Source organism: Apis florea, unplaced genomic scaffold (genome assembly GCF_048593485.1).
Source record: "Apis florea isolate Af1SG1 unplaced genomic scaffold, ASM4859348v1 contig_1767_pilon, whole genome shotgun sequence".
NCBI lineage: Eukaryota > Metazoa > Arthropoda > Insecta > Hymenoptera > Apidae > Apis > Apis florea.
Window position 1 is genome coordinate 642,116 of NW_028256473.1, and position 26,180 is coordinate 668,295.

The 26,180-nt window shown below is 36.0% G+C and overlaps 1 protein-coding gene across 6 annotated transcripts in view; it reads left to right on the top strand.

Moving 5' to 3' along the window:
- Positions 1-26,180, top strand: part of LOC100865820 (uncharacterized) — a 32,800-nt gene that overhangs the window by 4,603 nt on the left and 2,017 nt on the right. The window contains exons 1-7 of one of the 6 annotated variants that reach the window (XM_012484652.3): positions 5,004-5,142; positions 10,403-10,453; positions 16,885-17,145; positions 22,504-22,709; positions 23,562-23,763; positions 24,366-24,593; positions 25,717-26,027. In XM_012484652.3, coding sequence (XP_012340106.1) covers positions 16,897-17,145; positions 22,504-22,709; positions 23,562-23,763; positions 24,366-24,593; positions 25,717-26,027 — 1,196 coding nt within the window. In that variant the 5' untranslated portion in view covers positions 5,004-5,142; positions 10,403-10,453; positions 16,885-16,896. Of the gene's footprint in view, positions 1-5,003; positions 5,143-10,402; positions 10,454-16,884; positions 17,146-17,716; positions 17,840-22,503; positions 22,710-23,561; positions 23,764-24,365; positions 24,594-25,716; positions 26,028-26,180 lie in introns of those variants that run through there. The other 5 variants (XM_003692283.4, XM_086908517.1, XM_031915574.2 and 2 more) reach the window with 5 other exon arrangements.

Sequence of the window (26,180 nt, forward strand, 5' to 3'; positions counted from 1 at the left end):
AAGGGAGTAAGACGGATCATTTGTCACCGAGGTGGAAAACAATAAAGCGAGAGAGGAGAAATTTATCGCCCCTCCTAATTGCTCTGCCACGCTACTTTTCCACGGGACGTTTCCTCCTCCCTCTGTTCTTCAAAGCGGGGCAACGACGAACGAGATGGCATCTATCTAAGCGTCGCGCTAGGCTTTTATATACCAACTTTGTTATCTTCTATTGTGACGCGAAAGGGTAAAGAGCGAAGAGATCTGTTCCCTGAAAATGGAAGAAATTTTATATATATATATATGACGAGAGGAAAACGTGACGTAAATGTTGGTGGCCTTTTTCGAGGCTTCGAGTTCCTCCGGAAATAGCTCGATGGACGGTGAGAAGAGGGTGTTTTGAGGGTGTTCTCCTTGCCAATGTCAATTTTAGCAGAAGTTAAGGAAGGTTTTTATTTGTCAATTCGCAAATTTGGATGTTTTCGATGGTTTAAATAAGAAAATATCGAAAATTAACTCTTTTTTTTTTAATTTAATTTTCCAACGAAAATTTGAAACATCGTAGGTGATCGGATAATGAATGGTCGTTGATGTTTTTTTTTTTTTTTTTCGCTCTTTGTTATTGGTGAATAATTTATTTCGTATAAAATGATGAGATCGTGAGAAATTAAACTGTTCGCGAGTATATTTATTTTGTTTTAATTGCCAGTTGAAATTGGATGATTGCGTAGTGTAATGAATCCTTTTTTTTTTTTACAATTTTACTAGAAATTTGTTCGAATATATTTTTCGTTCAATTAAAATACGGATGATTATATCGGGTTGAACAATAAGTTTGTCGAGTATTTATTCGTTCGCAAAAGTTCGAAAGCAGCGAATATTAAATTTTGCGCTCCATCAAAATATTTATTTCCACAAATTTTACTTATCCCATATAATATTAATTTATTATTTACACTCTCATTCGCTTTCTCCATTTCTTTAACTTCGTAACCAGAGATCGCACGAATCGTACATTGCGCATGCGCAATTTTCAACCAATGTAACACTCGGCCGCATAAAATCTTGCACGCGCGAAAACAAATCGTAAAAACGAATGGAATTTTTCTTTTTTTTCCCCCATTCTCTTTTCAAAAATATATCCCACAAGAATGGATAAATTTCCAAGGTAATGCGGCGAAGAGCGTTGGAGAGAATACAGATTCATTTTTCAGCGAAAAGGAAAACTCGTGGTGATTACGAAGCGTGGTGATTCGGTTGGCAGCCCTGCTTTAACTTTGCTCCTGGACCTGTAGTTCGATTATAGTTCTTTCTAGTCCCTTTTTTTCCCTCCCCTCTTCACGACAAACCATCATAAACGAACGAAAAATATCGATACTTTTTTCCAATCTAGCGATACCTCTTTCAGAACTTTTCAAATTTTCTTAAAAATTATTATTACAACGATTGCGAACGAAACCATCGCTGTTGCATAGATGTTTCGTAAAATCGCATGAAAGGTTAGGAACACCCCCATACAATTTAGATAATTTACGTAAATGGAACTATTTTACTTTTATCGTTCGCGCACGCGGCGATACAATGTGTTAATTTTCGAGATCCGTATTTTCGTTTTTCTATTCTTCCGGTTTATTGATTTACTCGCGGCAAATTTCGCGGCGAAAATGAGAATTTTCTCCGGTGCTAATTTTGGAATTTTCCACGAGGTGGAAAAAACGAGCGGCAGAGTATACCAGGGGGTGTAATAGCGGGGGGAGGGGAGGGGAGGGGAGGGGAGGGGCTTTTAAAGCGCGCGATTTACAAGGCGTTTCATTCTTCGCTCGGATGGCACGTAAATAAACGACGACAGACCGATATTCGGGGGAAGAATTTATGAAATCCGTCGTCCTCCGCGTTTCCGGGTTATTAACGCTCGTTTCCCCTTCCCTCTCCCTCCCTCTTCCCTTGATTTATGCCAAAGCGTGTTTCGCCCCCCAATTTTTCGAATTAACCGCGCGCCGAGGAGAAATTTTCGAAACGAATTATTCAAATTAAATTTATCCAACGTTTTGGACGATCAATCATTCCTTAAAAAATAATAATATTTGATGTTTATATAATAATATAAATCGAAACGACGAACCAGTCGTGTTGTTAAAGTTAAAGGGTGAAAATGAGGGAAAAAGAGTTTCGCATACAGATTTCTCTTTTATTCCAATTTTTAAGAGAACCGAATCGGTTCTAGAAATTTTAATCTTCGCTTTGAATCGTCGTTACATGTTCAAAGAGAGTACCGATTTATTTGACTTTTCAATGAAAAGTTACATCCATCACCTTTTCGATCGATAGCAGAGAAATGTGATTAGCTAATAGAACGAATGTCCACCAATTAACACGTTTTTTCACAAATTTTCATATCGAGTCGCTCATCTATCTCGTCCATTTTCGATCGGATCCGCCTTCTAAAATCGGGATTTTCTGCGAGCCCTCCCGACCAGAGAGTTCTATAAACGAGTTATATACACTTTGCTCGCGAGAACGTTTATCCAGAAACTACAGCGGATCTTTCCTAACGAATTACCCTCTTAAGCGCTCGGTGGCGGCCGGGGGGTCGCTTTCACGCCCTCGTGAGAATTGCCGTTTTAACGCCGCTCGACCGAGAGACCCGGTTTAAAAGATATACCCGGCTGTGCACGCCCGATTATTTTATCCGTTTCAAGGAGCGCGCGAGGATAATTAAAAACCGGCGAATCCAAAATATTTAGTCGGAAATTTAGAGTCGAGCGATCAGAGATCAGTAAACTACTACTAAGAGATAACTCGATTGATACGTATAACAGAAATGCAACTTTCATCTCGTTTCACGAATAAAAGGAAAAATCCTGAACTATGAAATTCGACGAGATGTCCTTGAAATTGGACACGCAGCGCGAGATTTTATATTCCCCTCGTTATCGAGCTGGTATTGATCTCGGCCAGTCCCAGTTTCGAGTGTTTTTAAATCGTGCGTGCGTGCGTGCGGTGGTGACCTAAATTAAAATTGTCCGTTGCTTTTCCACTCGATCCAACTGTAATTACACCTTAATACGTTTACGGATAGACGAGGAGCCTCCTCCTCCCCCTCCTCCTCCCCAATATATATTTTTACGATGCGACCGCAAAACGCAATAAGTCGGTATACGAGCTTGGTATACGAGCGGTGTGATCGTGAAAAAGCTTGATAAAAAAACGTAATAACGTATATTTGTGCGGTTAAGGAGAAATAGATATGAATGTGTTACACATTGACGATGGAAAAGTATGAGAATTCCAAGCGAAATTCTCGTATTCGAAATTTCTTTAACTTGTAAAGAAGTTTCCCTTTTATATTAAAGCTCGTACTTTATTTTTATATAGATTTCTTTCGGATAACGTCTCGAGTTTGTAACTACGAAACTGCACGAATTTCCGTTTCAATTAATTATTTATAACGTGTGTATATATATATATATGTATATATACGTTTCGCTTTAATTATTCATGATACGTCAAAAGTTTTGACATTTTTTTTTTACCGTCTCGTTAATATTAAAATCGTAATATTTCGAAATTAAACGATTAAAATATTTGCATGATTTATTTGAAATCCGATCCCTCGAACGAGCGAAATCGGAATTCATTTAACGATACAAATCCTTCCTCGTTCAAATATTTTTTTCAAAATAAAACGTCAAACGTTCCTTATCATTTCCTTCTGGCATTTTGTTGCCAAAAAAAAAAAAAAGAGACGTATTCCTCGCCACTTGATCCACAAAATATCCTTCGTTCGAGACGAAGAAAAAGAATCCGTGGTCGGATTACTTACGTTCAGGTCACGCGTTCGAAAAGCGGCGGAAACCTTGAAGGATCGACGATATTACGGACGTGGTTTGTTTCGATTTCGATGCAACAGGCGGAACGAAATAATATCCATCCGTGGTCACTAATCTCGTATTGCCTCGAAGCGTGTTTCGCTTTTCGTGATATAATACCTGGAATTGTATTATTACGCAGAATCTCGATCTTATTAAACACCTTGTATATTATCGATCCTTCAAAATTGAATTTCACTTCAATTTTTGACTTTCAATTTATAATTAATATATCTTTAGATAAACGAAATTATTCGATTCGTGAATAAAATCGTCGAAAGCGATTCATTCGCTTGGAATTTGAAAAGTTTATAAATTCACTGAACTTTCTTGCCCGACAACCTAACCTCTGCTCACCGCGCCTCATAATTAATCGAACGCTCGTGTACAGAATAAAGGGAGCCGTTTGGTACGAAAAACGAAATGGAATATTGCATAGAACGTGTTCAGAGTACGATTATCCGTTCCTATCAAACGCGATCAAATGTATAATTCGTTTAAGATCTATCATTTAGGAAAAATGAAACAAGTCTGATATTCCCTAGAATATTAAGAAATTTCCCTATATCCACCGAGTGGAAATTTCCCCCCATTTTTTCGTCTCTCTTATAAAAAGAAACGAAACTCACACAGCCATGTTTGCTTTCCAACCGTTGAAATTCGAATCCCCAGCCAAGGTCAACTCGACATTATTGGTCGCCTCGTCTCGCTCCTCCTCGATCCTCGCTCCTCGACCGATCCGAGGAGAGTGTTTACAAATCTTGCGACTCGAGTTTCGCGTAACAAACGATAATCCCTGGTGAAGAGAGAGAGAGAGAGAGAGAGAGAGAGAGAGAGAGACGGTTGGAAGTCGACGGTTGGAAGTCGATGGTGGGGTTGGTCGATTCGGTGCAACAGGCGGAAGGAAGTAATATCGGGTGGCGAACCGCGCACGTTTGTGCCGCACGAATTCCCTTTCCTCGAGGACGGTGTATATAACTCGGTGACACACGAGAAAGAGAGATCGGTCTTTTTGGGACGCGTGGAAAATCAATGCTCTCGAGGACTACGCTCCTTGTGCGCGATGAAGGAGAAGAGTAACGACAAAAGGGGGGGGGGGGGAGAAAAATAAAGAGAATATAAATATCGAGGGAAGCTCTCTGGATCGAAGTGTAACGCTGGGTGACACTTGGATAGATTAGCTGTCGCCGTTTATCGTTTTCGAATAAAACGACGTTTTATTGATTCGTAACGTCGAGCCTCCAAGTTTTATGGGAAGAGGCAACGTTGACCCGCGCAGGCTGGATTCGCGCAGGTATGTGCAGCAATATTTTCCAAGAGATTACGTTATCTATTATTATTTCTCTGATATTCTTTTTTTTTTTTTTGCGATTAGCTGCTGCTGCCCTCGATTCTATCGAGGTTAAATTATTCGTAATGCAACGTCGCGTAATGCGATCGTGAAGAATCGTGAGCGATTCTATTTTCTCTCGAGAGATATTTTTGCACGTTTTATTTCAACCTGTTCCACGTATCGTGTATTTTAAAATTGATTAGTTATAAGAAGATTAGAATTAATCGAGTTTAATGGGTTTGCTGTGTGGTTCCGTTTTTCTCGAGAGGTGAATTTTCCCCGTACGGGTTGAATTATTCATAAATGTTTCTGGAGTAGTGATAAAAAAAAAAAGAAAAGAGGAAAGAAAGCGTTGATAAAACGGAAAAGACGTAGACACGTTTCCTCCCCCTTTATTTTCATATCTTATCAACCTCACCTCCCCACGAAACTTTGAATACATTTCATCGACTTCGCCCAACAACACCAAGAGTTCCTTGGTATTTGCAAACTATTCCAGTTTTATCGCCCGTATGCTCCAACGTATATTACGCACAATCGCGTTTCTCAACACGTTTAACGAAAGCAAACTGAACTGGAGGAAACGAATACTCGTTAAAGAATAAATTACTCGACTTTTCCCTCGATTATATTACTTATTAATTAAATTAGTATTTCAATTTTCAGTTTCACAATTAAATTATTTAACGTTTAACGAAAATTTTTAAGTTACTTCTAATTCAAGTAGTAACAAATTTTTCCTTCGAAAAAAAAAAAAAAGAAAAAGAAAAACGATAATTCCTCTTTCCTTCCAACGGATCGGAAAATCGATGATTAATTTATAATAATCGAACAATTCCAGCGAGACGATATCGCATTGAAGACGGGGGAGGGGGGGGGGGAATTTCCTCGAATCGACGACGGGGAGCGTTCAAGCCCCTCCCCCTTCCTTCGATCGATCGAGAAATAAGAAAGCGGCTGCACAATCTCGTATTAATTTAAAATCGCTCGTTTGACAGAGGGTGGGTAAATTTGCCTTTCCTGCTTCCTTTTTCTCTCTCTCTACTCTCCTCCTTCGCTAATAAACCACTCTTTCTACGCGAGAGGAACCCTCGAGCACGTTAGCTTCGAGTTTTACCGCTATTGTACCTCTTTCGAGGGGGCGAGTTTTGGCGGGAAAAAAGGAAAGATTTGAATAAGAGATCACGTCGGAATCCAGGCGTAATTGGAGAAATGCATATTTACGTACGGTGATCACAAGTTTTTTTTTTCTAATTTTCTTATTAACTCGATATTCGCGTTAACTAAAAATTCTCTCTTTTTGCTTCGCTTTCTTAACGCTTTATAAAGTTCGTGAAATTTTCTTATGAAGATAGAGGAAGAAATTATATATATGTATATATAAGTTTATAAGTTGTTGAAATTTCTTGTAATTGCAGAAAGAATAGGAAATAGTTTAATTTTTTCAACGTAATTGATCAAAGCTTTCGAAAAAAATCGATCTCGTTATAATTTCATTAAAATAAAAATTTTAATTTCCGATCGTGATAAACAAGATCGATATAGATTGGATTACTTTCCAGATTTGCTTTCTTTTTTTTTTTTTTTTTTCCGCGAGAGAGAAAAAAATTGCCTTTGAGAAATCAAATTTCAAACAAAATTATATTAAATACGGGGACTGACCCGTGATAATTGAGAGAATCAATATGGATAACGCGGTTAAGCGAGGTAATCAATATTTTGAAAACTCGTGTCGAACGAGCTAAATATTTAGCAAACGTCGTTTCCTCTTTGGTTTGATTTGTTCAGAGTCCGTTATTTGATTAACACTCGTGAGAAGAGATTCTCCGATTATTTTCAACACTGCACAACAAGTAGTAGATCGATGCTGGATGTTGGATGGCAATTACATCGATTCTAGGGATATGTTGATAAAAACGCAGAAAATTTCGTGCAAAATCTATAAATTAAAACTTATAATTTCTATTAAATAAATTTTTAATTTTCTTCTTTTCCTTTCAACCAAACTTTCATTCGAACAAACATTACGTGTAACATGGAAATTTCTAATTTTAATTAACATATATATATTATAGGGATTTTCTATTTATTCTAGTTGTTAATATTATCTCGAACATTCAGTGAAATATCCAGAATAGATAAACTTTAACGATATCTTTAAAATTAACTTTGAATGAGAGAAAAATAAGAATTTCAGTTATACTTTCATTCTTTATCGATATATCGAATTATCGATAATATGTTAAACGTTCGAGACCAGTGATGCAATATGGCGGTTGATGCGTACGGTCGACGACTCGCGACACAAACATTTTCAAGGAAAGAAGTCTTTTCAAGATTGTTGTAATTAATTCAATTTTTCGCTATTTTGAAATTGTACTTTGTTTTTAATAGCTTTCGCGTAATAAAACTATCGAAAATTTATATTATCCAAGTATTTATTTATTACAAATAATTGTAATTGAAATGATGTAACGAAAATAAATATATGTCTATTTCGTAAAAATTGAGGAATTTGGTTGGTCAATTTTAACAAACTTATAAATGCATTTTATTTCGACATAGGATGGCAAAATCAACAACATTGACATATACAAACAGGTGGAATAAAATAGATAGGAAGTTGTTCGTTCGATTCATCTTATTTATTCTATTTAATCTTCCTTATCGATAAAGTCAATATTACCCTGGGTGTGTACATAACCTATGATATATTACATGCTCTGTAACGGACGCCATTACGTTGGAATCTACCATGAAACTTGTGCGCATGCGTGTGTACGTTCCATTCTTCAAAACTGGTTTCTGGAAGCAATGTTTTCGCGATGAAAAATATGAAATCAATGTTGTTGTTTCAATCGCGTTTACCTTGGCTCTTCTCTGCGAAAATAATATATCGCGAATTATTTGTAAATCGAAAAAATTGGAATCGGATCGACGAGAAGTAAAAAATCTCCGTGATAAATTTCGTTATCTTGTTTCATATTGGTTAAAATATTGTCACGGGTAGTATTACCTCTTTTTAATAACATTCCATACTTTTCTTCTAATTCGATTATGAATTAATCGATTTCAAAAATTTTTTTATTCTCACAATTGCACTAAAAATATTACTTTTTTTGTTCGTAATAAAGTCTCGTTCTCATTCAAGAAGAAATCTTGCTTCAAGATTAATCTTAAATCTAGATCGATAATTCCAGTATTAAAAATGCGATATCATTTATTCGCGCGAAAAACTCAACGATCAACGAGTCGGTAAACGCCTTCTTTTTCTTCCCTCCCCATAAACTATGCACGCGGGCGAAACGAAGGTTTGTTCCTTTCAAACGCGTGCAAAAGGGAGACAAGGTGGACAAAGCGCGGGCAAAAAGCACGAGGCAGAAGTTACACGAACCCAGTCGTGCATGGCTGACCATGCAAGGATTCATTCACTGTTCCCCCAACTTGGCTGGGAAAGTGTAGTCCATTAGACGGTCGGCGAGTCACCACGGGCCAATGGCCAATAATTTATCGTTTTATCTCTTAGACGCAGGCCGAGATCGCGTAATTAATTCGATCAAAAATTCAAACTCTCTTCGAAACACATTTCTCTTCAGCCATTCACCGCGTGCACAGCCACGTAATACCACTGATTAGAATGTATAAAACTTTGTTGGAAATTGAATAACTGGAAGTTACCAAGACTTTTTTGAATATAGTGTACATACTATTACGATCAAAACTTTGGAATGATAAAATGTCTTCTGTGGCGAATTGAAAAAATGTTGGGTTAGAATTTTATCGTTTATTTATAAAATTTACTATCCCCGAAAATTGAATGTTTACAGTTGTGAGTAATAAGTACATTATCGTTTGAAATTTTATTATATCTTTCTCCATAGAATGTTAACGTAATCGAAGAAAAGTTAGGTTAGAATTTCGTCGCTTGAAAAATTTGCGATCGAAAATTGGAATTTGGATAGGAAGTAAGTGTGTTTCACTATGTGATGAATGCAATTGGCCATCGTTGTAAAAACACGAAATGATTGATTTTGTTCATGAAAATCGTTTCTAAGAAGAATAATTTCGTTGAACGAATTATGAAAATTTTGATTATGCAAATTCGAAGGTTTTAGAGATGATATACAGGGATTTCATGTTAGTTATCCATTTTAATCTCTCAAGGCACGGTGCAATAATCCTGATGGAATAACAGCATTTGTAAATTGAAATAGTTGCGCCAGAATCTGAATTTCGCGGACTGTCTCGCAAATATTACAGGATTTCCTAAGCATTTCAACGATTATTACGGATATGTTAGTTCACAGCATTACAGAAATTGCATTAAATCGAAGCATTTCTTGGTCGAATAAAAAGTTTAAAAAAAAAAAATATCCAAAAATAATTTTCACAATCTTTTCAATTTATCTTAAAAAAAAAAAAAAAAAAAAAAACGTATATCTATCTATCGTTTCATATTTAAAACGAATAAAGAAATTACTTTAATTACACAACTTATTTATATTGGATAAATTTCATCCTCGTAATCCCAAAACTACTTATTTACGCTTACGTTAAACGACATCTTCCAGTTAATCGTCAAGATATCGATCGAACAATAAAAGAATAAGTTACGAGCTTCTCTAAATTTTATCTTATCTTTTCTAAAGTTGTTAAACTTCAACTTCAACGTCCTCCAATTGTAAATGGTAACATTTTGTGTGTCTGTAAACCGTTTCTGTCCCCCGGATGGCGATATATCTCGAAGAAGGAGGGGAAGCCCCTCTTCTATATTTCTTCCCCCCCAATTTAAAGTTTCCCGTGTTTAAAATTAAGCGTAGAAAAGTTTTCCTCGGATAAACTGAACTTGTTAAACGTAGCCAGAAACTCGCTCGATATCGGAGGGGAAGTTGGACGAATTCCCCCTTCTTTCCACGTGGCCGGATTACTCGAATTGGCCGCGATGAAAACACGTGTCGTCCACACTCTTCGGATCTGGAAGAAGAGTTGGAAGATCTTCTCGTTTCACGACGCGTGATATTAATCGTTTGATCGCGTAATTTATATGATATAATTTATAACTAATAGAATTTATAATTAATTGGAAGAGAAGAAATTGTTAAGAAAGATTGTATTCGCAAAGATTAAATTTTGGATAAGAAAAAAAAAAAAAAAATTTATTTTTCTAACGAAAGAAAGAAATGGAATTGTCGCTAAAGATGTGTTTTTTTTCTGCTTGCAGAACCAACTACCGTCCCCATGCTTGGCAGTGCCTTTCCTGGGACCACTTTAGGTGAGTCGAGTCGTTGTCGTGATGGAAATTTCTCTATTAAAATTTTCACCCAATAAAATTGTTTGCCTTCCATCCTCCGCCATCCCTCGATGCGATTCTCAAACCACTCCACCTTTATTATCGACCGATACAGGGGCCACTCTCGCCATTTTAAAGGCGAATCGATATCTCTCCCTGGTGGAGAGTTTTAAAGTGTCTCGATATCGACCGGTAAATTTTCTTTTTTTTTTTTTTCTTTTCTTTTTTCTCCTCCTCTTCGACGAAAGTCGAAGAGTTTAACAAACTTCATTTATATCGGCCAGTGTGCCGATGGAAGTATATATATATATATATATAAAAATTCTCGATTACGTAAAAAACGAATCGCTGTTTCCTTCGCATCTACTTTCTTCTTTTAATCTTGTCAAGAGAAGGAGAGAATTTAATTTTTACTTCCTTATCGGTGACACGCGAGTAAAAGTTTTTATAGGCTATTCTTTTTTTTTTTTTTGATATCGAGACAAAAGTTCGATTAAATTTTAATACTTAAAATTCTTGATCATTGGCTCGGAAGCCAATGTTTATCATTTAAAAGAGGAGTATCCGAAAAGATGGAAGTTTAATGAAAAAGCCTCGATCGGTGATAAAAAGTATCGAAAAAAGAAATTGCATCGTATCCTGGTATAATATAAACCATAACCGAATAATAAAACCACGGAGAATATTTTCCTCCTTTCGATTTCTCTAGGAGCAAGGTGAAACTTGGGAGAAAAAAAGGATCGATCATTTTTTTTTTTTTTATACTCGAGGAGAGGATATCTTCGAGTTGACACAGGAAATATTCGAAATGAGATGGAGATAAGCAGCGGGGAGGGGATAAAGGAGGAGGGGTGTTCTGTACTCTGGGGGAATAGTTATCGCCTATTTCCTTTTTACGGGGAAAAAAAGGAAGGTTTTCTTCCCGATAGACGGAGATATCCAACGTACGATAACGTACGACTTTGTGGAATTTAATTCCAACTTCCCAGGGGATCGACGATTTGATCTAAATCCAAGACGGAACTTCCCTTCGTATGCGCGTGCATTAAGTATATTTGTGCAGTGTAATGTGGCGGTGTCTTGGAACTTTTTCCTCTTCGTCTTGGAAACACGAACGTTCTTGGAAAAATTGGGGGAGAAAATCGAGTGACCACCATTGGGGGGGGGGGATTGTATTATAAGTGTAACGAGAGTTTAATAGAAAGTTATGGGGGAAGCGTTGGGGGAGGGGGGAGGGGAAGTGGTTTTCGAAATAAGAAATAAAAGCGCGTTCGTGAATTATTTGCCTAGAAACTTTTGAGATTAGGGAGAGGTAAGGTTATTTTATTTTTTTTTCGAGGGTTGAACGAAGGCGGTTGGTGATCCGAAGGGAATAAGAAACGTGGAATATTTTTTAGAAAATTATATTTCGAATTTTGTTCTTCCGATTAATTGATGAGAATCTCTCTCTTCCTCTCTTCCTCTCTCTATTGTATATATATATTGATTTTACAGTTTATCTTGGATCAGTTTATTATTGCATTATCCGTGATTGCGTTTAATATCATTAGGATGATCCGTGGGTGTTCATAAACGTGTCGAATCAATAATTTCTCTCGTTGATTAGAAGCGTAAGGTATTTATTTTGCCTCTATATATAAACGAAAATTAATTATGTTTCGGCCCTCGTGCAATTTCGATTGATGTGGAATCGGGGTTGAATTCGCGCAGTCAAAGGATTGGGGGATCCACCGAGTTATTCCAATAATATCGCTCTTTATCGAAAGTGACGAACGTTCAATCGATCGATGATGAGATTTTCGTGGTTACACGTTGTTTTAGATTCATCGATTGATCTGAAATTCTGAAAATCGTTTTCATCCTTACAAATATCGCGATTGCTCCATTCCTTTCTGCGTATTTTTCAAATACGCGAGAATTAAAAATTTTATTCTTTTCTTTATGAACTTTTTTATATCTATAAATCTAGGGGTTCCTAGATGTAGGCCTAGAAGTAGGGTTTTTCCTTAATTTTAATTTAAAAGGTAAACAACGCGTGTAAGATTACAACATTGTTTAATTTCTCCGTTAGATTTGATTCTTTAGATCTAGGGATCCCTAGATTTAAGATCCTCGAAAGTCACGTACAACTTTCTAATTTTGTTTAACAGTTAAAGGATTGGACGTGTAGGATCATAATGTTTAATTTCTCCGTTAGATTTGATTCTTTAGATCTAGGGATCTCTAGATTTAAAATCGTCGAAAGTCACGTACAACTTTCTAATTTTGTTTAACAGTTAAAGGATTGGACGTGTAAGATCATAATATTTAATTTTTTTGTTAGATTTGATTCTTTAGATCTAGGGATCCCTAGATTTAAGATCCTCGAAAGTCACGTACAACTTTCTAATTTTGTTTAATAGTTAAAAGATTGGACGTGTAGGATCATAATGTTTAATTTCTCCGTTAGATTTGATTCTTTAGATCTAGAGATCCCTAGATTTAAGATCCTCGAAAGTCACGTACAACTTTCTAACATCTTTCTTTGTTTAACAGTTAAAGGATTGGACGTGTAAGATCATAATATTTAATTTTTTTGTTAGATTTGATTCTTTAGATCTAGGGATCCCTAGATTTAAAATCGTCGAAAGGTAGGCACGTAGAACTTTCTAATTTTGTTTGTTTAGAGGACTAGAAGTATTTCATTTCGTTTTAGATTCTACATCCGTAAGATTTAGAAATCCTTAGACTCTCCAGATTCTTAAGAAGATTCCATAAAGCTTTCTAATTTTACTTTCAAAATTTTGCTTGAAAAGGAACGCGTGGAACTTGAGATATTTGAATATATTTCGAAAAAGTGCGAGATAGGCTGTTTCAGCTAAAAGAGAGGGTAGACCGTAATTTACCATACGGAGGGGAGTATCTTAGAAAGGAGAGAGGCGGCACATTACACGAGTGAATTTGAATCAAAATACGTTGAATATAATTTTTCTTTTTCTTTTTTTTCGCCCGAAACTCTTTCAAGAAAATTCGAGTTTAAAAATTCGCAGCGCGTTTTCGCCAACTCTTCATCGAATAAGGATGAAAAGTTTGGACACGAGATATTATTCTCTTCCAAAGATAAGTCGGAAATGTGGAACAAATTTTTTTTTTTTTTACTTGTTTCATGCACGTACGTCCTCCTTTTCGAAAAGATTGAGCGTTTGAAAAATCGTGCCCTACGATATATTCGTGTTCCTTTAATATTCGTGGCTGGATAAGGATATGAAAAATTGAACAGGATGATGATTCCACGGTGAAAACAATTCGAAATTGAATTTTTCCATTCGAAGCTTCGTTTCCAAGAAAATTAATTCCGAGAAGGATGTTAAATTACTTTCAAGAAAGATAAAAAAGAAACGTACGAAAAAGAAATTCTGTTAAAAGCCTATTTAACATAATTCTAACGATTAGCACAAGTAATTGATTTTAAGATAAAAAAAATAATATAAACTTGAAACGTTAGTTAGAAAAAATTAGAAAAAACTCTTGGAATTGGAAGAATCAGAGCGTTTAGAAGAAACTCTTTTTTTTTTTTTCAAATTAATTTGAAAAATTGAATTTCTTCTCTTTGCCAGAGTTTCTTTTTTTTTTTTTTTTTTTTTTTTCTCCACGAAATACTTCACTGAACTATGACAACCGGCGAATTTCATTTTCTATCGTGCTCTCTCTCTCTCTCTTTCTTCCTCTGTGAAATCAGCTCAGAAACTTTCCCGACAGAATAACAGGGACGCGATATATTTGATTGAAAAAAAATTCCAAATCGAATGAAATCGAGATGAAAAAATGGATATTAAGTTGAAATCTGTGAAAAATCGAACGATTCTTATCGGGAAGCAATTTTTTTCCACGTTCGAATCGAAGGCAAAAATGGCCGACGACCCGACTTAATTAATCGAACAACTCGAGATTAATAAGGGATTTCGTGGCCGATTCCCTGCGTTCAACCTCGATAAGGGCTCAGCTTTCCCCTCCTCGTTCCAATTGATTTTTATTCCCGATAGATATAAATATAACAAGTTTCACTCTAAATTTATGCTCGATTTTCTATTTTTTTTTTCCCATTACGAAACCGGGAAGTTTTTCCTTTTTTTATAACATATTCTTTCGTAGAAATTGTTTTCCCTCCTCTCTCTAATTGCGACACGGGTTAATTGGACGCTTTGCATGTTAGGTTTGCATGGAGGTTAATTCAAATGATTTACGATAAAGGGTTAGGCGAAGCCGTAAACCCCTTTTCCCAATTATTTCCGACTCGTATTTAAAATTACTTTTTCCCTAATTGCAACGTCAATTACGAGAACACCTTATAGCGAAAATCCCTATTTTACGAAAGATTATTTCGTTCAAACTTGCGAATTTTCTTTTTTCCTAACCTCTCAAAGATCCCATTTTCCTCGTTCAATTTCATCGTTTTTCTTTATTCTTGCATTTCGAACCACTTTTCTCCCTCTAATTGTAGCCTCTAATAACATTCGTATACATCGAATTATCGATCGAAAGGTAAATCGATAAATCGGATTTCTCGAAGAGGGGAAAAAAAAAAAAAAAAAAAAAAAATTTTGGTTCTAAACTAGCTTAATCTTCGATCGTAACTTTTGTCAGCAGCGAAGGGTGGAATTTAATGCGTAATGAATGGAAAGACTCCCTCCGCCATCTTATCTCCATCCCCTCCTCCTCCTCCTCCTCCACCGAATTACGAAATTCCCGCGTAGCGTTCATTTACCGCTCTAACTTCTCGCAAGATTCTCTAACTTTCGAGTACTACCGGGTTAATGCCACGTTTTAACACGGTTTTTGAGTTCCAGGAACGCGCCGTGTAATCTCTCGACTTTAACAAACTTGGCCGTATCGTTAATTTCTTATTATCGTCGTTTCAAGAGTAATAATTCTACCTGATGCGATTTTTTAATCGAGGAGAATTTAAAGATAGCAGAAGGATAATTTCCGCGTCGGAATCCGCGTCAATTTCGCACCAACCGTTCACTTTTACGCTGTTTCAGCTTTCTTAATTTCATTTTCGAATTAAAGGATCAGTTTCGTTTGTTTGTGAACTTTCGAAAATTAATCTCGAGAAGACGTTTTATACATTTTTTTCGGGACGAATAAAATTTTTACGATTAATTCGCGCATTAAAATTTATTTAAAATTCCATAATAATGGTAATAATAATATGTTTCACCTCGCATATCGTTTTTATTACGATTTAATATTGTATCCGTGCATCATCGTGGATAAAATTTACGAGGCAATAAATAATATTTAAACATTACTTACCGATAATATAACGATAAATTCAAACTAAGAATGTTAATTCACGTTGCCATGAATTATTCGGTGAATTTGAATAACGTTTCGCATAAAGTCCGTACCAAGTTTAAAGACCACGTACGTTCTATTACCAACTCTCTTACACGTATCCGGTGGTAAACGTGGAAAATGGAATTTTAGAATAATTCCATTGCAAGTTACTCGAATATTTTCTCTTTCTCCTTCATTGATCGATTATTAATAAGAGGGGGATTTGGTTTTTAATAATGAAACCGATTGTTTGGTTATTATCGAACGGTATATATTTTTTTCGAAGCAATAATTTCGTTTGAAAATTTTTGTGGGGCATGGTTAAAAGTTTTTAATACTCGTCTGGGAAAAGAATTACATTTTTATTCGCGCGCGTTATTCACGGAGAAGGAATTAACGCTTGAAAGGGATTACGCGTGAAATAATAATACGTGTATATATATTTAACAATCGTAGAGTTTCTTTTTTTGTAAAATTAAAATAATAATTTTTCGACGAAATACGAAGATATCCTTGGAAATATTCGATTTTTTTTTTTTTTGCGCGTTGTGTTTTTTGCATTTTTTAAACACGCGCGTTTTATAGAGTGATGGAATATTTGAACATTCCCGACACGTTTTGCCAAGTAGAATCAATAATTCTTCCAGCTTGGTTTATAAAAAGATCAAAACACTCGGGAGCAATATCAATTAAAAATATCGTCTCTATCGTATAAAATAATCTTTCTCGTTTCTCTACTCAGTTGTTTTTCTAACAGAAACTTTGGAGAATAAATAAGTTGTCCGAACGAAAGCGCGTCAATTCGTCAACACCGCTGACCTACAAATAACCTCGGTATTCTCTTGCACAATATAAATTCTCTTTAAGCCGCGAATCGAATAAAGTTATATTCGAAACGTTTACTTACGTCGTCTTCTCTATGTATCCATTCCTAAATCTCCCCTCCACTCGAACGGATTTCATCTGATTTCACCTCATAACTTTATCCTCGCGACATTTCAATCCGAATAACAAACGAAAAACTCTCCCAGGCAAGATCTGTAAAAGACGAAAAATATTTGACGAGCGTGTGTTTTGTCTACCGTTTGGAACAGAAGCATCGGAGGATGGGTTCCCGGAGGAGCGGCGCAGGGGGGAGCCGGGGGAACGCTGGCGTTATGAAGGAAAGGGCCAACTTGTCGTTCATGCTCGTGGTCATGTTCTTCGGCGTGTTCGCCGTGATCGTCCTCACGGAGATATTCCTGATCGACGAGAGGCGTGGCATGGGCGTAGGTGGGAGCGGGGCCCTAGGAGGTCACAGGAGCGGGCATCGACTGCCGGCTGCGCCCGATCGGCCGGATTACGGGGAGATCGGAGTAAGTACGCAATTACAACCATCTGTATCCGTGCTTGATTAAACGCAACCGCCGCTCCCTACGAATCTCGCGACCTGCCGCGTTTAACCTGCCGTTCAAATTACGTCCAGAGAGAATTAGGATGGCTTCGATGTAAACGTGGGGATCGTGTTTCGTTACCGACTATCGGTATAATTGGTTCGCTCGTGTGTAACGTGTAGAGGGAAACATTTATTTTCACGCGCATTTTCGTTTCTAGCGTGAGTTTGTCACGAGATAGATATATTAATCCGATTGTGACAGATTGAGCGACGATTTGTACGTAAAACTCATCATAGCGTAGGCACAGAATCCAAAGTATCGATATGATGTAAAAATTTTTTTTATTTCTCATAATATAATATGTAGACTAATTGCGATTTGTAACGATTTGTTTAAATTTGTAAATGTAATTTCGTATTCAAGTAGTTAAGATAATAATTATATATATATATGTACGAATAATATAATTTACTATTTTGAAAATATCAAATTATAGCTCTTCTACTACTATGTAGTGTGTGGGGTCAGGATTGTCAACAAAGCGTCTAAAGTGGGGATAGGCGGTCCTAACGATGGACCCCTCTTGCTCCTGTGCCCGCCCGCGAGACTTCTTTTCAGCAGTACTGTTCGTGACATCTTTGGAGAATCAAGAGACGTTGTTTGTTGTTATTAAGTTAGTAAGAAATTTAATAGATAGAAATAGTGGATCGAGTCCAAATCTTGATTTTTGCCTTTTGATTTTCCGGTTATTAAGAATGCGTAAGTGTTTTTGCCGGTCAGATTAAGATATTGATTTTTGTTCATCCGTGTACAATATGTTTAGATATATATATATGGATTCCCTAGTTGGTTAAATTTACACGAGAAACAAAGTGAGACTGTTGCTAATTAGTAAAAGTAAGTCTCGTATTTTCTCTATATGGACTTTCGCGTTTGTTTTTCGCATCTACAGTGTGACAAGAAACGCAAATAAGATGATATATCGAGATAAAGTAGAACGAACTGTAATAAATACGAGTTATTAGCGTAAATGTAGATAAAGTAGAAACTCTATAACCATAATTTCATACGTATTCTCTCGAGAATACGATCGTGTTATTTATACTATAGTATAATATATAGAATTAAAAGATGGAATTTTTCATTTATAAACACACTGAACGTTACGTACTGTTATTTATAAATTATACAATTCTTATCAGAAAAAAAATCCTCGTAAATTAATCTCTAACCTGAGTTTTAAAAAATCTATCTAGAAGTATTCGTTTATTTCTACTCGCGATACAACGTTAATTCGAAATCGATATAATGAATTGAATACGAGCGATATTATCGAAAATCTGTTTAATAATTATTTAAAATTACTCTCTCCTCGGTGTTGAAAGTAAACGAGATTTTCTCTCGAAGCCATCGCTAGAGCTAGATTAACCGTGACGGGGATACACGTTTAACGAATTATTTACCGGCGTTCGATGGACCGAATTCGTCGAATGTTTATTTCCGTTTTGTTAACAGGTTTAATCGTCGTTAGTCGCGGCCAAATATTGATCCGGTCGAGAGGGTGGAGGGTGGTATTCCCGGTGAACGGAAGAAAAAGCGGGAAAATAGGTTCGCTCTTATTTGGTTACCGACCCTGGTGACATAAACACCGTTTCAGACGATTCCTGTGCACACACACACACACACACGCTATGTTGTATATTTCAATCGATACAGTATCTGGTAAATATCGGTGATTTTGGTATACAAAGTCGAGGGTGAAACGAGCGTTTTGTAGGCGTGGAGTGAGCGTGGAAAGTATTCGTGTAACGAACGAAATTAATTTCATAGAATTACAATTTATCGTTCGATTTATGTACGATAATTATGAATATATATCTGCATCCTATTCTTATCACCTTTCACGTTTCACTTTTTTTTTTTTTATTATAAAATCCTTCACAATCGTGTCACTAAATGAAACAAAATATTTTAATCCAATTAATTGATCCATCTGTTTCCAATATAAACATATTTATTATTAATTAAGCTAGAATTATAATCCAATAATTTCCACGTATTAACATTTTAATCGCGAATACAGGATGATCTTCGAAGCTTTTGTCACGATGATGTACAGTTTTATGATTCGTATCGATTAATTCAGAGAATAAAGATCGCGGTTACCTTGATTTGGAACGTTATAAACGATTGTTCGTCGTAACAAGCGTGCATATCGAAATTATAACGTATATATACACACACGGTGAGCCAACATTTACAATAGCTGTTAGGCGGATAACGTCAGAATCGGTGAATTATCAAGTGCATCGAGGTGATTTTTCTTTTAGAAAGATGTTCGATTATTTTCCTGCCCTCGGATTATATCGTTACTATCGCTTCTTTGATCGCGCGTTTGAAAATCGATCGCATTGAAATTAAATAAATTCGACCTATCGAATATCCATTAATGTCGATGCATTCGTATAAAAGAGATCCTGAAAAAGAAAGAGCGTATGAAAGATATCGGGGTGGGGAGGGTTAAGAATAGGAAGAGAGAGAGAGAGAGAGAGAGAGAGGGGGAGCGAGTGGCGACATGGAAGAAGGGGAGAAAAGAGAGAAATCGATGGGCCCGAAAGGATGGCAAAGTTTTCCGTCTCCACTTTTCTTCCGCTTTGTACGAACAAAGCGGCGACCGAGTATAAAGTTGAGCCGTTGCCATTAGTTCGAAAGTCTTTTACCAGTTCCCTCTTTTCCTTCCCTCGAACCCGTTTGAGGATTATCGACCTCTCCATAAGCGAGAGCTTCTTCTCCAAATGGAATATCTGGTATTCGTCCCGGCCGGATATTCGTTACCTAAGAAAGAAGAGGAGAGATCGAAAATTATTCGTCAATACGTACGTAGAATTTTCGCTCGTGTTCCAAATACGTGGATATCTCGTCGTTACGTTCGAATCGATAATGAAGAAATTATTACAAACGGATAACGAGTTATTTCTTGAGAAAATATTATGTAATATTTTATAAAATACGATAAATACATTATTATATACGTGTAAGATAATACAACGCTAGAAGAGAAGTATTATTCGTTATACATTTTTCAAAGTAATCTTGGTAACGACAAGTGATCGCGCATGCGCTATGTGCACAAGGATCGAGAAAACGAGGAGAAAAGAAGGAGGAAAGTTCCGGTCGGTCAAGAAGAGAGAGTAACTCGGTTGTCACGGATTGCCAAAGGCCATCGAGACGTTTTAATTTCCCCGAGGGTAAAGCCGCGCGGACACCAAAGCGCGATTTTAGGTCATAATCCGCTCCCTTTTATTCGAGATGATTGCGAGAACTTTATAGCGGAGATTAAAATGGTTTCCGGACGGAGAGAGTTCACCTACGACCTCGTGCCCTACGATCTTTTTCTCTTTGCCCTTTCGAGAGATCGGGAATCGAGTTGGTTAATTCCCGAGGAAATTAAAATTTATCCGATTTTTTCCCCACCCTCCTTTGCCGCTATTATCGGTTTTTATTTTATCGACCGAGATTTCATCGGAATTATCGATTATATAAATTTATTAGAGCGGAAAAGTGAATAGAAGTGAAATTCATCCGTGTAAGTTTGACCAAGTTTTGAAGAAGTTTTTTTTTTTCTTCTTCGTTGTTGCCTTGCTTTTAATTCATTCCAATTATTTGAATAGAAAGAATGAATAAAAATGAATCTATTGTAAAATTTTGTCAAAATCAAAATTTGTTTCTTTTTCGTTTTTAACATTAGAAGGCGATAAGAAATCGTCGTAGTTTAAGAAAAATTTCGAAATCGAAAGTTTCGAGCGAGCATATTCGATTCCACGAAGATTTCATTCTTCAACGTTTTCGCATCATTTTAGAATGGAAATCTTTTTTCGATTAAACCCTCCGTTTCCTCTCCTCCCCCTCCTGTCGACGAGCATCGTTTCTGCATCTCTCCAAGGTGGAGATCTAAAAAGCGACATCGGGTTTAGGAGGCTAAATTGGTCTCGGATGATTTCCGAGATGGAAAAGTGGGTTCGCCCAGCGGGAAATAACTTTTATAGAAACGGTACACACGCCACTCTATTGGACCGTAATGTAAAAGCTCGTCGAATAATAAATACTCGTTCTCGATCTTTCGTGTCATTTTTCCACGATTCTCGAAGAGTTTTAAAATCTTTTTTTAAAACTGTGTCGTTCGATCTCCCTTTCAATCTTGATATTAATTGGAGATAAAGTGGAAAATTGTGGCGCAATGATCGATTCGTTGCAAATTCTCCGCTTCGAAATTAAGAGGTTAAGTTTATTAATTTAACGTGGTTGGTTGGTATATATCGATCTCATAATGCGAGTTAGAAATAGTTCTAGCGAAGTAGAAAATGTTAAAGTTCTCCCAAGTTTTTATCTTTAATCTCGAGTAAAAAAGACTTTTCATTTAATCGATTTAAAACTCGAGGGATCGTTGTATCAGGGAATGGGTTGTGAAATGATTTGATTAAAATGAAAAGTGTGCGGGAAGAAAGAATATATTTAATCAAGGAAATAGAAATAAATTATGTTATATAGACCTAGATCGTGTCTATATGCCTTTGCTCTACTACACACTTAACTCGTTGTTAAAAAGATTTAAAAAGAGGAATGGACAAAATATTCACGCATAAATGTACAAGATATGAGTCGCACCTTTTACCTTTTAATATATAAACTCGACATATTATTTTTCCAGAAACACACTCTGTTCCTCTTTCTATTTAAATTACTGCACGAATTCATATATTTCACGATTTAAATATATCCCACAGCAAATCATCCATTATTCGAATTTGTCCTCCTAGAGATTTCGACTGGAAACGTAATTTTAAAAGCATGGAAGAGCAAGAGGCGTTAAACAAAAAGAAAGTGGTAAAGAGGAAGAGCAGAGCGATAATCAGAAAGAGCAAGTGGAGCGCGACATAAATATAGGGAGAAGGGGAGGGCGATAACGAGCTGTTGCTCGCTACCTACTCTCACTCGCCTGTCCCAACTTGCGGTCAAATAACACACGGTTTTCTAGAAAAAGAATGCAGAGGTCATCCATCAAAACAAACCGAGTGTTTGTATTGAGTCTCAAAAGCGTTTGCTATTGCCATATATTTTCGAATACCTTACCCGTTAATTTTTAATTTTAAAGCACACAATCAATGGATGGGAATAAGATTAAAATTAAAATCAAAAGCTTAATCGATCGATCGAGAGAGAGAGAGAGAAAGAAAGAGAGAAAGAGACCGATTAATTCGTATATCTCTGTTGATATAATAAGATTCGGATGGAATATATACGACGATTAAACACGTTTCCCGTTATTGGCTTTCACAGGCTGAAGATTATATCGGATTGAAGGGCAGTTTCGACGATCATATCGGATTATTGATGCACGGGGACGACGGAGGACAGAAGGCTGCGATACAACCGGACCCAAGAGGTTTACCGAGCTTACCACCCAACCTGGAGGCTCGTCTACCGCAACTCGATCAGAGCTTGAGGATCACGCACGCCGAATGGTTGCCGGTCACGAAGACCAGGTATGTTATCACCCTTCTTCTCGAATATTTATTTCCGATAATAATTATTCGATTCCCCTCTAGTTTTTCTTTCTTTCTTTTATATATATATATATATTTGTTTGGAAAGAAGATAAATTTGGAAAAATTAATTATTTCGTTCGATAGATTTATTAGATAGAAGAAAAAACAAAATATTTTCGCTCTTCGAAAAGAGGAATTGGAATTATTGGAATGAATTGGAATGTGTTAAAAACTTTGTTCCCAAAGTAATCGGTTTTGGGAACGTTTGCCGAATAAATACCGCGTAAAAACCGGCGAAGAAAATGTTTGCGTTTACGATTTTATTCCGTATATTTTGTTTAACGTAGGCCAGTGTTGATTATTTTAATCCCGGTTGGAGATTCTCGAAATAATTCGATCGAAAAACGTGTGACAAACGAAAATATTTTCATATAAATATTTCATATTTTATTTATTCGTGTTTATTATTATTAACGATAATGTAATCTAAATATTAAAAGAAAAAAAGAAAGATTTTGTTACGAACGAGAGTCATCATATTTTCAGGTCATTTTTTTTACACGTGGTTGAATCTTCTTATTACAACGGTGAATCTAATTCTCGCGTGAAAAGGCTCGCGAGATCCTATTAAAAAATTTGTTGAAAGAGTTAGAGGAAAAATTAGGACAGGATATTATTTGAAAAAGAAGAAGAAAAAAAAAATAATAACATCACCTTTTCTCCCAATAAATTTCTCTTCCATCCTCCCGCACGAACACTTTTTATGTATTACGTACACGTAAAACAATAGAGAGAAGCACGTGAAGAAAAATTTTAAAGAGATGGTGTTTCTTTTTTTCCAATTCTCAGATTCAAATTCTTTGTATACTCAGCGTACTTCGATGACAGGGTTGGTGGTACGGGAGCACCAACAGGTAAAAGTCAGGGCATGGTTCGAATAATAAGCGCAACAAAGACAAGAGGACCGGAGCGTGTTTGGTGTAGACTTTGGTATCGACCGGAGAATGGAGGGAACGTAACTACTTCCGTAACGGTAGCTGCTAAAGTGAAGGTGTGTGTTCTGGAACAGAAATAAAAATAAAAAAAAAAAAAAAAAAAAAAGCGAAACTTTCATAACGTTGCCTTAGAGAAAATAGCAATTACGTGGGAAAAAAAGAAAAGTTGAAAGATGAAAGAGAAGAAAGACTGGAAAATATAATCTACGAAACTGAAGTAGCATGTCAACTTTGTGTAATATTCATCTTCTTTATTATTTATGCCAATTAATAAAATAGCATTTACGAAATGGAAAATGATCATTACAAAATTAAAGCATGTGTTGCAAACTCTAGTTGCAAAAAGTGTATTTGTTTATAACGTTCCATTTTCATACAAAATTAATATGAATATATAAATTTTCTGTAAATTCCTTGTGATGATATTTTTTTCTATCTTATTATAGTATCTGCAATAAGTTTTTGCCAACCACTTTCTCCCTGTATATTGTATGTGAATTAAAGGCAACGTGGTTCGACTCGCTCGTTACTTGTAATTTCCATTTCCTTGGAAAAAAAAGTCTTGTTGGAGAGACTCTAGGAAATGTGGTTGTAGTTAGAACGCGTGTTATAACACTCCGCACAACGAAAGTGACGGTTACATCGATCGTTTCGATAGGTGATCAGGGAAAATTGGAACTTGAAGTACAGTGCCTGCTTTGTGATTTGCCCGTTGCCGAAAGAATCGGCCACGATCGACAGAGTGCCGGAAACGGTGAGCGTGGTGGCCAGGTTGAAAGCATCGCCAACGAATCGCATCCTGGTTCAGAATCGGCCTGAAAATAGAGCGAAGAACAAAGAAATGTTGGCCGTTTGCGTGAAACCCCTACATTACGATTACAACAGGGTACGTAGTAGGATTTTTGTCAGAAATTCAATTTATTATTTATAAAAGATATCTCAAAAATATTCGCTAATTACGCAAAAATTTGTGCATTCGAAAAATAAAATAAATTTCGAAATAGATCGATTTTTCGAACTTACTTACCAAAAATATACGAATTAAAGGAACAAATATATGTAAAATAAATTTTCAGACGAATAAATAATTTTAGAGCGATTCAATTGTTAAAAATTTATGGATTCGAAAAATAAAATATAAATTTCGAAATAGATCGATTCTTCGAACTCGCTTACCAAAAACATACAAATTCTTAGAATAAATATACCTAGAATAAATTTTCAGACAAATAGATAATTTTAGAATAATTTACTGATTATTAAGAATTTACGGATTCGAAAAGTAATATAAATTTCGAAATAGATCGATTCTTCGAACTCACTTACCAAAAACATACAAATTCATAGAATAAATATACATAGGATAAATTTTCAGACAAATAGATAATTTTAGAATAATTTACTGATTATTAAGAATTTACGGATTCGAAAAGTAATATAAATTTCGAAATAGATCGATTCTTCGAACTTACTTACCAAAAACATACGAATTAAGAAAATAAATATATGTAAAATAAATTTTCAGACGAATAAATAATTTTAGTGTAATTCAATTGTTAAAAATTTACGGATTCGAAAAATAAAATATAAATTTCGAAATAGATCGATTTTTCGAACTTGCTTACCAAAAATATACAAATTAAAGGAATAAATATGTGTAAAATAAATTTTCAGACGAATAAATAATTTTAGTGTAATTCAATTGTTAAAAATTTACGGATTCGAAAAATAAAATATAAATTTCGAAATAGATCGATTTTTCGAACTTGCTTACCAAAAACGTACAAATTCATAGAATGAATACACGTATAATAAATTTTCAAACAAATAAATAATTTTAGAATAATTTACTGATTATTAAGAATTTACGAATTCGAAAAGTAAAATAAATTTCGAAATAGATCGATCCCTCGAACTTAATTATTTACTGTTTCGAACGTAAGAAAAGAAAAGACACTTTTCGAAATGCACACGGTGGAATAATGTATTAACGAATGAAAATTTGATAGGTATTACAACTCATAGAGTTCATCGAGTTGCACAGACTGCTTGGCGCTAGCCACGTGACTTTATACAACGACACGGTCGGCAGTGAGGCCGGATGCGCTCTCAAGTATTACGAAGCTAAAGGTCTGGTGACCGTGTTACCTTGGCATCATTTGGACATGATCTCGCAGCGAGACATTCGCACGGAGGGATTGTTCGCTGCCCTCAACGATTGCCTTTATCGATCCATGTACAGATACGAGTACGTGGCGCTGGTGGATCTCGACGAGTTCATTATACCGAGGCACAACGACACCATCATTGATCTAATCAGGTGAGAGAGAGAGAGAGAGAGAGAGAGAGAGAGAGAGAGAGAGAGAGAGAGAGAGAGAGAGAGGGAGAAAGCTCCTTCTTTTCGATCATATCGCTCAATAAATTTTGAGACAATTATTCTATTCACTTTGTTAAAAGAGAATTTATATAATAA